The following is a 12,653-nucleotide window of genomic DNA, read 5'->3' as shown; positions in this document are numbered from 1 at the left end:
GAGACTAGTTGTAGTGGCAAAAATACCTTAAGTCCTTTCCTTTGCATGTCATGCATATTTCCCTATTGATTGCCAAGATCTTTTTTTTTTTGCATTCTGTCACTAACAAAGGACATTTGACAGCCAAGCAGCTAACTTGGGTCTAGACTGCTTTTACAGCGTGTAAATTGCATAAATTATTTGGAATGACTGGCGAACAAGAATCCACTTTACAAACGTGTTTGTTGTAAAGCGTTGCATGTGAAATTACATAAAAGCAACATATTTTGAATGTACACTATATATAATGTTAATATATTAGGATTTATGTGTATTAGAGTATTAATACTTTGCATAGATGGAAAAGTAAAAGTGAGTATATAACAAGATTTTATGAAATGTGTTTGCTTTTATTTTTAAATTTGATGTCATTGGTGGATTTATAAATCTCTTTTTTTATGTAAGACTATTTAATAAGAAGTCATATTTATCATAGTTAAATTTTATTTTCATTATTTAGTGCCTGAAGTAGAAGAACATCCATCTTATGAGCAGATCATTTTGCTTCTTGAAGGTGAAGGATTTCATCCTGTTACATTTATCCTAAATGCTAATCTACTCGTGAATGTCAAGTTAGTATTTTGTAAGTAATAACTCATCCTTCTTTGCCTAATTGCTAAGCAGGATTTCTGAATTAATTAAATCTTCAGGTTAGATTTTGATAGACATTGGTGAAAAATAAGCAATATTGGGCATTGGTTTTGCAGCCATATTTGACAGTAAATAAATTTTACATATTTATATTAAGTGGACTTGAAATACCAGCTTACAGATTTTTACTAGCATCTCTCAGTCAATTCTAGGTTGAGGTCTCATAGCTGAGCTATATTTTGATGCGCATGATGCAAGTGACTGTGTCTTCTACAGCTTTTAGATAAATTAAAATTTGGTAATTGAGGTAAAAAGGAATCCTGATTTAGTGACAGTTAAACAGGTTAAATTAGGTGAAATGATCTCATTAAAAGTAAGGAAGTAAATAATCCTCTGTGATGCATCTTAGCATCTATCAACTCCATTCTCTGATACTAATTTAATTCTTTCCCACGATGTTCCACCATCTTACTGTATCTTTATCTTATTGTTATTTATTAATTTCCTCCTTAAAATAATTTTTTATGCATTCTTTTTTTACATTAATCTTATACAATTGAATTTAAAGCCTTTATAAGAACTTTGGGAAAATAAGGAATTTGAAAAAAGATGTGCTTCATGTAAAGAAAATTATTTGTAGTATTTTTTCGTTAATAGAAGTTGATGTTTATAGTTGCATGCTTTTATCACTTAAGATTCCTCAGACAAATACTGGTACTTCTCAACCAATGGATTACATGGCTTGGGACATGCAGAAATTATTATTCTGTTATTATGTTTGCCAAATGAAGATACTATTCCTACAGACATCTTCAAACTATTTATCACCATATATAAGGATGCTCTAAAAGGTAAGCATTTTATTTTGAACTTTGTAGACGATGGAATGGATAAATTAGTAAAGGTATTTATGTTTTTTGGCTATGCTGACTGTACTAAAGATTTATTATATGAAAAGACTGCTGATCTTAAAAGAACATAATAATCAATTCAGTCTCCCTAAAACTAGCATTTTATATGATTTGTTTTTACACACTTTTTAATTTAAAAAATGGAAATATGTTTGCCTTTTTAATTTTCTTGTATTTATATATGTATTTTTCTTACTGACTGTATTATTGGGGGCACATGGTATAATTTTTCAGTTGATCGAGCTGTAAAGAGAAAAATTTAAGAATATGTATGGCTACAAACATTTTTAATATTTATTCATAATCTCCAGGAATAACTGAACTTTGTAAACAGAAGTTACTCAATAGATGTTTCTTCAAAAGTGGGAATAAGAAAAAAAATATTTTACCTTATCTTTATTTATGAAAGTTATATGGAGATATTCAAACTCAGAAGACCTCTTTAAAACAATAATGAAACATCATAAAATGTTTTCATTAATGATTTTTATTTCCAGGAAAATACATAGAAAACTTGGACAATATTACCTTTACTGAGAGTTTTCTCGGTAGCAAGGATCATGGAGGAATCCTCTTTATTACACCTACTTTTCAGAAATTTGATGATCTCCCATTACCAAGCTGTCCTTTTCTTTGTGGAATTCTTATCCAGAAACTAGAAATTCCCTGGGCAAAGGTTTTTCCTATGCGTTTAATGTTGAGATTGGGTGCAGAATATAAAGGTAAGTTTTAGAATAATTTGCTACACTACATAGATTCAGAAATATTGAATGTAAAATAAGAAATTTAAGGAAATCATTAAGATCAATTTTTGAATGGATTAATGGAACTACTTTTGTTTTGTATTGTTTAAAAAGTTCTAAACCAACCCTGTTCTGCCAGATTTGGCTAGACAGTTTTGGTATGTCATGAGGCTTCCAGAGTTTCAAAAATTATTAAATTGATTCACCTTAAAATTTTAAAAATTTCATTAAAAATTATTAAAAACCTTGATGGTATAACTTTTGCTGAGGTTTTCTTAAAAGCATATACATGTAGGAAGTTCATTTTTTATGTTGCCTTTGTATTAAGGTAAATTATTGCCCCTTTCAATTTGTGTGTATCATAAATCCAAATATAAAGGATTTTATTATTATCAATGCTGTTGCTTTTCAGTTGTTGTCTATAACCAAGAGGTAACTGTTTTTAGGAAAGGAAATATTTAAAAATAGTGGTTCTCCTCTTCTCTAAGCTTGAGTCTCCTTATTCTTATTTTTCTGTTCCTAACATTTAGTTTATTACCCAAAAATTATATAAACTGTATTGTTATGTATATGTGTAAGTGTATTTGTGAGACTGTGTGTGTGTGTTGTCTGTATGCGTGTATTTACATATCTGTCCTTGACACAACTAGTTTTTAGAGCTGTTGTGAAATAATGGTTCATGTTTATATGTATGGTTTTTCTAAGTTAAATCCTTTTTAGTATTAAATCTTTTTAAATTACACATTTTCTTTATTCCTGACTTCTTCCAAGAAATATTGTGTTTATTTCATAGATTGTACACCACATCTAATGAAGTTTTAGACATTTAATTCTATTAATTTTTTTAACTTTTTTATTGTGAATTATATATTTAAAAAAAGCAATAAATTTCAAAGTATATTGTAACAAGTAGTTATAGAACAGATTTCCAAGTTTGATATGGGTTGCAATTCCATGATTTCAAGTTTTTCCTTCAAGCTGCTCCATGACAATGGAGACTAAAAGATATATCAATATAATAATTCAGCAGTCATATTCATTTGTTAAATCCTGTCTTCTCCGTTATTACTCTACCTTCTCCTTAGATCTTTCTCCCAGTCTTTAGGGATATTTAGTCTATGCCCATTCTAACTTTTTTTTCCATGTTGAAAATGGCTGTCGATAATATGGGATAGCGGAAGGAACTAATTTTGAGGTTCTGGAGAGACTGGCCTTTCTGGGGTTCAGGGCTTATCTGGCCTAAAAACTGATCTGGAGGCTATAGGTTTCTGGAAAGTAATCATAGAACATGGAACTTTTGTAGAATCTCAGAGCCCTGTGTATTCTTTAGGGCTGGCAGGAATGGTTTTGTTTGGAGTTTGGCAAACCGTGGTAAATAGTAATATATAGCTAAATAGTAATATATAGCTGAAGCTTACCTAAAAGTAGCCTCCACAATAACTTCTCAGCTCTATTTGGTCTCTCTCAGCCATGATGCCTTATTTTGTTACAATTCTTTGCCCCCATTGGCTAGCCAGGCATTGTCAGTTGCATGGTGCCGGGGGCCAGGCTTATCCCTGGGATTCACATTTCCAGGGAGACTTTGACCCCTGGATGTCAGGTCCAGTGTAGTGGGGAGGATCATGATATCATTTGCAGAGTTGGGCTTAGAGAGGTAAGGCCACATCTGAGCAACAAAAGAAGGCCTCTGGAAGTAACTCTTAGGCATTACTATAGGTAGGCTTAGCTTCTTGGCTTCTAAATAAACTTCACACCAACCTCAAGATTAAGGGCCTGGCCTACTGACTTGAGAGTCCCTAATGTTTGAGGGTATCTCGGGTTTCCCTAATGGTAAAACTTAAATAGTTCCATATTTTTTTCTCCTGTGTTTAAAGGAACTTAGTCAATGCTTTTTGGTTATCTGTTCAACATACTCTGGGAGGTCTCTAGGCATTACATTAAGGTATACAGAATTGTCAACCCTCATTCCCATTCTGGACTCCAGTGTTTCAGTTGTTTAAACAATCTGTTCATATAGGGTGAATTAGATTATGTGCTACAGAAAATTTAAGTTTTGGACAAAATAAACCTCTCTTACTTTGGTCTCATTGGGTAAGTGAAGTTCTTAAATGCAGACAATGTCCTTCTTACCCCTGTATTCTTATTTATCCTAATCCCAACCCAATCAACATCATTCTTATCTCTAATGAGGCCGGATCTCTTTTTCAGTCCCCTTAATAGATGTCGTATGTGACAGTGCTAACTTACAGACCTTCAGAGCTCCTACTCTGTATTTTAGGTGTCACACAGGTACCCAAAATTCCAGGAAAATATCTTGTTATACATGTAAAGCACAGCCTGTCAAAATCTAGAAATAATTTCAATTGCAGACTACATGTGACTCCTAAAAGAGTTTACAATATTGACCCCATTTTTCTTCTTCTAAGTATCTTCTAAAAGAGACCATACAGTAATTGTTCTTTTGTTCTTTTTGTTTCACATCACATAATGTACCCCCGGTTCATTCACCTTATAGCATGCCTCATACTTCATTCCTTTTTGTAGCCTCACAATATGCGATCATATATATACACGACAGTTCGCCATTCTCCTTTTCAGTCAGTGTATCCTTCAACACCTCCATCCATTGGGCATCATGTATAATGTCCAAAGTCATCAATCCATGCCTCACATTATCCTCACTTACTTGTATAATCGTCAGCGCTCTCAATTTTAGACAATTTTCATTGATCCCAAGAAAAAAAATAACTGTTATACACACCTTCACCAAATAGAAAATCCAAACGTCCCCTTGACTCTTATCCTCTCCCTCAGTTATAGCTGTGGTACTGTTGCTGCCTTCCTGTTAAACATAGCCCATAGCATTCAGTAGTAATTTTCCCCCTATACCTCAATATTATTTACTCTTTATACAAGATTCATACCTTTGAAGTAGTTCTTGTATGCACTTATTTATATTTGTAGTGTTAATTGGTGTAACACATGACTCTATACGACCCTTTCAATCATGTTCACCTTCATGATTGAAAGGTTCATTAGTGGGCTTATAGGGTCTATAAGCCCACTAATGAACTACCTTAACTTCTATCTATTCCCTTACATTTAAGTTCAACCTCATTAGCTAATTGTTCACCCATCTATCTTCTCTGTATCTCTAGGTCCCCAATGTTCTGTATTGTAAGCCTTTGAGTTTATCTTTACTAACATCATAAAAACAAAATCAAACATTAGCTGTCCTTTTGTATCTGGCTTATTTCACTCAGAAGTAAGTCCCCAGGATTCATCCATGTCATGTGCTTCAGGATCTCATTTCATCTTACTGCTGTATAATATTCCATCGTATTTTTAATACCACATTTTATTTTTCCACTCGTCTGTTAATGGCTTTTGGATTGTTTCCATCTTTCAGCAATTGTGAATAATGCTGCTATTAATATCTGTGTGTAAATGTCTGTTTTGTGTCACTGCTTTCATCTCTTCTGGGTATATACCAAATAGTGGTATTGCCGGGTCATAGAGCAGTGTGATATTTAGTTTTGTAAGGAACCACCATAATATCTTCCATAGCAACTGTACCATTATGCATTCCCACCATCAGTGCTAAAGGGTTCCAATTTCTCCACATCCTCTCCAACATTTACCGTTTCTTGTATGTTTAGTAGCAGCCATTCTTATGTGAGGTGATGTCTCACTGTAGTCTTGATCTGCTTTTCCCTTAGAGCTAATGAAAATGAGCATCTCTTCATGTGCTTTTTAGCCATTTGCATTTGCTCTTTGGAAAAATTTCTATCCAGATCTTTATCCCATTTTATAATTGAGTTGTTTGTTCTTTTGTTGTTTAATTGTATGATTTTCTTAATGTATACAGGGTATCAGACGTTTATCCAATACGTGATTTCCAAATATTTTCTCCCATTGAGTTAACTGTCTCTACATCTTTTTGACAGTCTTTTGAGGTACAGAAGCATTTGATTTTGAGGTGTTCTCACTTATCCATTTGTTCTTTTGTTGCTTGTGCTTTGGGTATAAAGTTTAGGAAACTACCTCCTATTACCAAGTCTTGAAGATATTCCCCTATATTTTCTTCTAGGAGTTTTATGTACAATTTCTTATATTAAGGTCTTTGGTCAAACCCTTTGATGTAATTTTTGTATAGGGTGTAAGGTAAGGGTCCTCTTTCACTCTTTTGACTGTTGATATCCAATTCTCCTATGCCTATTTATTGAAAGACTACTTGGTGTCACTTCTGTGGATTTGGGGGCCTTGTTGAAGATCAGTTGACCATAGATTTGGTGGTCTATTTCCACACTCTAAATTCCATTCCATTCTCAATACTTCTATCTTTGTGTCAGTACCATGCTGTTTTGACCACTGGCTTTATCGTAAGCTCTAAAATTGGGAATTTTTAGTACTTCCACTTCGTCCGTCTTTTTAGGATGTTTTTAGCTATTCAATGTCTCTTTCCCTTCCAAATGAATTTGACAACTAGCTTTTCCAAGTCTTCGGAGTAGGTTGTTGGAATATTGTTTGTTATTGCATTGAGTCTATAGATCAATTTCAATTGAATTGACATCTTAACTACATTTAACCTTCCTATCCATGAGCAAGGAATGCTTTCCACCTATTTAGATCTTTGATTTCTTTTTGTTGTTGGTGGGGCGGGGGGTGTAGTTGGTGCATGGTCCGGGAATCGAACCTGGGTCTCCTGCATGGAAGGCAAGCATTCTACCACTGAACCACTAGGGTACCCTCTTCTTTAATTTCTTTTAGCAATATTATGGTAGTTTTCTGTGCACAGGTTCTTTACATTCTGGTTAGGTTTATTCCTAGGTCCTTGGTACTTTTTTTTTCTTTATAGTTGTGTAAGTTTTAATTACAATAAAGGAAAAATGACAGAATATTGAAAGGGCACATCATTATCCAATAAAAGCTTTTACAGTATGACTAAGAGAAAATAATATAATTATTAAATTACTGAAATTCAATTATTCAGATGTGATTTTTGTCAGATCTATATGTTCTTTTCCCTCTTTCTCTTTTTATCCTTTAAGTTACCCTTAGTGGTACTTTTCAGTTATGTGCCCTCCTCCAGACCTCTTTCTTCTGTCTTTTTTTCAGCCGACAGAATTCTCTTTGGTATTTCTTGAAAGGCCTGCTTCTTGTTAACAAATTCTCTCAGCCCTTTGTCTGTCTGTGAAGATTTTATTCTGTCTCTGACTTTTTTTTTCTTGTTTTGAAAATGAATATTTATTTTTATGGAATAGAATAGAAGGGCAGTGTGACATGAAAATGGTTTATTGCTTAATATGTTTTCTTTTAAACTTTTTTATTGTATAATGTAACATATATACAAAGCAAAGAAAGAAAAAAGCAATAGTTTTCAAAGCACTCTTCAACAAGTAGTTATAGGACAGATTCCAGAGTTTGTCATGGACTACCATACCATCATCTCAGATTTTTCCTTCTACCTGCTGCAGAACATAGCAGGTTAGAAGAAATAAATATTCTTTTATCATCCTAATCAACTTTTTTTCTTTCATTTTTTTTCGTGAAAAATAACATGTACAAAAAAGCAATAAATTTCAAAGCACTGCACAACAATTAATTGTAGAACAGATTTCAGAGTTTGGTATGGGTTACAGTTTCACAATTTTAGGTTTTTACTTCTAGCTGCCCTAAGATACTGGAGACTAAAGGAAATATCAATTTAATGCTTAGCTTCTCTATATAACTCTACCCTCACATTTGATCCTTCTATCCCACTCTTTACGGCTATGGCCATTCTAACTTTTTCATGTTGGAAGGTGTTGTCAATAATATCAAATAGGAAATGGGACTGGCTGATGTTTTGGAGAGTCTGGGCCCTCCAGTTTTCAGGACTTTATCTGGCCCAAGGACCCATCTGGAGGTTTCTGGAAAGTTACCCTAGTGCATGGAACCTTTAGAGAATTGTCCCTCACTTTTGACAGACAGCTTAGCTGAATAAAGAATTCTTGGCTGAAAGTCTTTCTCTTTCAGGATCTTATCATACCACTGCTTTCTTGCCTCCATGGTGCCCATTGAGTAGTCCAAACTCAGTCTTACATGGTTTCCCTTGCATGTGGTGAGTCATTTTTCACTTGCTGCTTTCAGGACTTTCTTCTTCTTTTCGACATTTGACAGACTGATTAGTATGTGTCTTGGAATAGACTTATTTGGATTTATTCTAGTTGGGGTTCATTGGGCTTCTTTGATTTGCATATTTGTGTCTTTTATAAGATTTGGGAAGTTTATCTCCATTTTCTCCTCAACTAATCTTCCTAGCCCTTAAATCTTCTCTTCTCCTTTGAGGATACCTATGATTCTTATATTTGGAAACTTTTTGTCCATCATTTCCCTGAGATCCAATTCAAATTTTTCCATCTTTTTTGCTATTTATTTTTGTGTGTTTGAAATGAATTGTTCTGCCCTCTAGTTCACTTATTCTTTCTTCTGGCTCTTTAAATCTGCTGTTGTGTGTCTCTAGTATTATTTTTTATTTGGTCTACAGTATCTTTCATCTCTTGTTTTATCTGCTATTTTTCTAGTTACTCTTTTAAATTATTCTTTCTGGTCTTCTTGTTTCTTCCTGCTAACCTTTATGTCATTAGCCACCCCACTGAATTTATGTAGTAGAATTGGATGAACATCTTTGATTAGTTGTTCCAAGGTCTACTTTTCCTCCAGTGTTTTTGTTTGGTCATTCGGCTGTGCTCTATCTGTCTACATCTTCATAAGCTTTGTGATTTTCTTTGTACTTCGAGTCATGTAATTATCTTGATAGGATTACTTTGAAAGTTGATATCCCTCAGTTGTCTTAAGATTTTTATTAGCGGGATGGGTGGGGGCGTGGGGGACAGGATGTGAGGCAAAGCGCAGCTGCACAGTTGTGGGGTGTGGTATAGGGCTAGGCCCTGGGGGATCACTATGGGTGATCCTATATGGTGTCCACAGTTGTGAGATGTGGGCACAGAGTTGTGGGGGGCAGCATGGGGGCACAATGGCTGTATGCGGCACAGGCAGGCCTCAAGTTTAGGGGCAGGGTGTGGTGCATGAGACGTAGAGACAAGGTTGATGGGAGGTGGATCGTGGGGCTCTGTGGGTGCACAAGTCAAGGTGAAGGTGGGGGGCAGGTGAATGGAGATTCAGGGTACAGGTGCGTGGTGTGTGGGGGTTAAGGGAAGGGACAGGGTGTGGGGGTCATGGGAGGCAGACGGGGCACAGTGTGTTGGGGGCAAGGTGAGGGGTTTGGGAGTCACTGAGAACAGGGGTTCTGATACCCCAAGCTAGCTGCAGTGGCAGGCACTTTCCTTGTCATGAGTGGAGCCCACTCACCCAGTTCTCTGCATCTCAATTCATCAGCATTTTCATGCTCTTTTTTCAGAGGTCCTGCTGTATTGCCAGCAAGGCATCTTTTCCGTTTTGTTGTACAGCGTTTATACAGCCTTAAAGAAAAAGAAAGGGAGTTAGGCGAGAGGTACCATATCCCTTCCTCTTCTCTGCATTGACTTCTCTGACTCTACATGCTATCTGTTATGGCGCTGACCCAATACCTATCACAGTTTATCACTATCCATAAATTAGCACAATTAATTACAAATGCCTTAAATGTCTTCAATTCTTTGTTTAAGTTATCAGAATTTTATAAGAGTCTAGCAAATTATTGTGGTTTACCAGTCACCATAATTGTGTGGAAACAATATGTGTAATGAAAAGATTGGATGCTTTTGAACTGGGCAAGCCTGTTTCAAATCTTGTTTCATCAGTTATTAACTTGGTCACCATGAAAGTTGTTTAATCTTTCTTTCTCCTCTGTAAAATATATATAACCATTCTTACCTCATTGGGTTGTGGTACGGTAAATAAAATAATGCATATAATATGATAATGTAATATGATAGCGTATGTGCCTAGTGTAGTGGCTAGTAGCTGCACAGTAATGGTTAAGGTCGTTTTTCACTTTTCCTTAAGAACCGATTAGATGTTTTTATACCTCATACCAGAGTTTTGGTCAGTATATGTAATTTATAATTGGTATTTGATGTTGAGCTTTTTGGTTTTGTTTTGTTTTTAAAATGGAAATTACAGGTACTAAATTCAAGGCTTTTTTTTTGGTTATTGTTGTTGGTAACCAGTTTTCCTTTCTTTTGTGTAGCTTATCCTGCCCCTCTAACAAGTATCAGAGGCCGAAAACCTCTTTTTGGAGAAATAGGACACACTATTATGAACTTACTTGTTGTGAGTAATTGAAATATTTTTTTATGTTCTTACACTGTTAACTTAAACTATTTAACAGACTCACACGTATATTTTCCTATTTTAATTTGGCATGTTTGGTAGAATGAAAGTTCACTTATAAGAAATCCTAATTCATTTAACATAAATGGGCTCTGGTTTTGATGAATTGCTTTTTAGAATATAGTATCTCCTAATTTACTAATACCTGATTATAATTGGCTTTTGATTCATTTTGCTGTAGTTACATATTTAAGTAATTTGAGACCTATACTCAGTTGTTTTTTAGTAAAAGTGTTAATCAAGTCAATCACCTTTATGATTTTGAGCATATTATAGCCATAGTATCCTCATTAGTAATAGGAAGGGTTGGATTAGATGATACATGAAGTTTTCTTTCACTTCTGATTCCTGTAATTTGTGATCATCTGTTACCATAGGAAAATATTTCAGTAGACTCATTTTTATTTACACACCTTGGTTTGAAGACCTTTTCTAATTTGGCAGATCTATAAGTAGGAAGAAGAACTCACCCCCAAATACTACAGAGTTCTTCCCAAGAATAATATTCATGATTTATGTGGCATAGCTGGAAGGATTAGTTGGTTTTTAAAATTTTTTCTAGCTTTCTGAATGGCACTTTGCCAGTTAGGTGTCTGAAGCCACAGAATGATGGATACTCTTAAAAAAGGATTTAATGGATGGTTGAATGCTTATTGATGGTAGTTTAAAATTTATGGGATTTTATTATTTTATGTAGGACCTTCGAAATTATCAGTATACCTTGCATAATATAGATCAGCTATTGATTCATATGGAAGTGGGGAAAAGCTGCATAAAAATACCTCGGAAAAAATATAGTGATGTAAGTATAATTGTTTTATTTGAATTTTGAAGACAGCTATTAAACACTAGATTTCTCCAGAACATTATCAAATTAAATTTTCTGTTTTGAATCAAACTATTTAATATATATTGGCAAAAAAAATTTTTTTAATTTTAGAATTTGTTTCCTAATAAGGGATTTGTTCAGTTCTTTTTTTTTGCATTTTTTTTTCTTACCATTTTATTTTAAAACATTCATTTCTGTCACATTCCACGGAGTTGTCTAGACCAAAGCTTGATAATTGTGAAGCTGGTCAGGAATGTGACTCTTTGATTTATTGGAAGTAATAAGGGCATAAAATGTTGAAAGTGTTTATAAATGAGTGTTTTATTTCCAGGTAATGAAAGTAATAAATTCTTCTAATGAGCATGTCATTAGCATTGGAGCTAGTTTTAGTATAGAAGCAGATTCTCATCTAGTCTGTATACAGAATGATGGAGTTTATCAAACACAGGCCAACAGTGCCACTGGCCGTCCTAGGAAAGGTAAGGGTCATTGTTCCTAATACTAATTCATAAATCCACTTCAGTTAATATAATCCCCTTCAAAGGGGAAAATATATGTATTTTACTTATTTGCTGAATGAGTGGTAAAAAAATATTATGCTTTCAGGTTTCAGTTGTAGGATCAGTAAATTTAAAATCCTCACTTGTCTTTTGCTTTTGGACTACATTAGGCTTAAAGACTTGGAAGACTATTCATATTGGTATCTTTAGCTTAGTGTATCCCATAAGGTGGGAGTTTTCCTTTTGGTAATTTCTGTCTGAAATGAGGGTCCTTCGCCTATGCTTCCTCTTTTCTTTGGTTCCTTTTAATTGGGTAAGCACAGGGTTGGTAAGGACAAAAGATGGCATATAAAAATTTAAGTGACTGGAACTATAAGAATGAAAAACATCATGGAATGAGCCTCATGTGTGAGTGACACTACTCTTGGCTCTGACTGAATGGCCTCAGTGACTGATGTGATTACTAAACCCTTGTAGTAGAAGGTCTAACAGATAGGAAACTTAAGTTGAAGCAAGTAATCTATAAAATTATAACTACAGCATAATTATTGTAATATTTCAAACATATCTGACATACTTAAAATAGTCTGACATTGTGGCCGCTAATAAAATTTTTCTTCTGATTATAAAAGTAATCCATACTCATTTGTAGTAAACTTGGAAAATATATAACATTGAAAAAATTTTAAAAAGTAGAAAAAGAAAAAAAAAGTGACAAGATATA

The 12,653-nt window shown here is 34.3% G+C and overlaps 1 protein-coding gene across 7 annotated transcripts in view; it reads left to right on the top strand.

The window, feature by feature from the left end:
• The window catches only part of ZFYVE16 (zinc finger FYVE-type containing 16), a 121,367-nt gene that overhangs the window by 86,499 nt on the left and 22,215 nt on the right, over positions 1-12,653 (top strand). For all 7 annotated transcript variants that reach the window (XM_077139309.1, XM_077139306.1, XM_077139303.1 and 4 more), the window contains 6 exons: positions 500-622; positions 1,326-1,481; positions 2,039-2,263; positions 10,458-10,540; positions 11,298-11,402; positions 11,761-11,908. In XM_077139309.1, the coding sequence (XP_076995424.1) occupies positions 500-622; positions 1,326-1,481; positions 2,039-2,263; positions 10,458-10,540; positions 11,298-11,402; positions 11,761-11,908 (840 nt within the window). The remainder of the gene's footprint in view (positions 1-499; positions 623-1,325; positions 1,482-2,038; positions 2,264-10,457; positions 10,541-11,297; positions 11,403-11,760; positions 11,909-12,653) is intronic.

Source organism: Tamandua tetradactyla, chromosome 21 (genome assembly GCF_023851605.1).
Source record: "Tamandua tetradactyla isolate mTamTet1 chromosome 21, mTamTet1.pri, whole genome shotgun sequence".
Lineage (NCBI taxonomy): Eukaryota > Metazoa > Chordata > Mammalia > Pilosa > Myrmecophagidae > Tamandua > Tamandua tetradactyla.
This window is presented reverse-complemented; position numbering and strand designations above follow the sequence as displayed.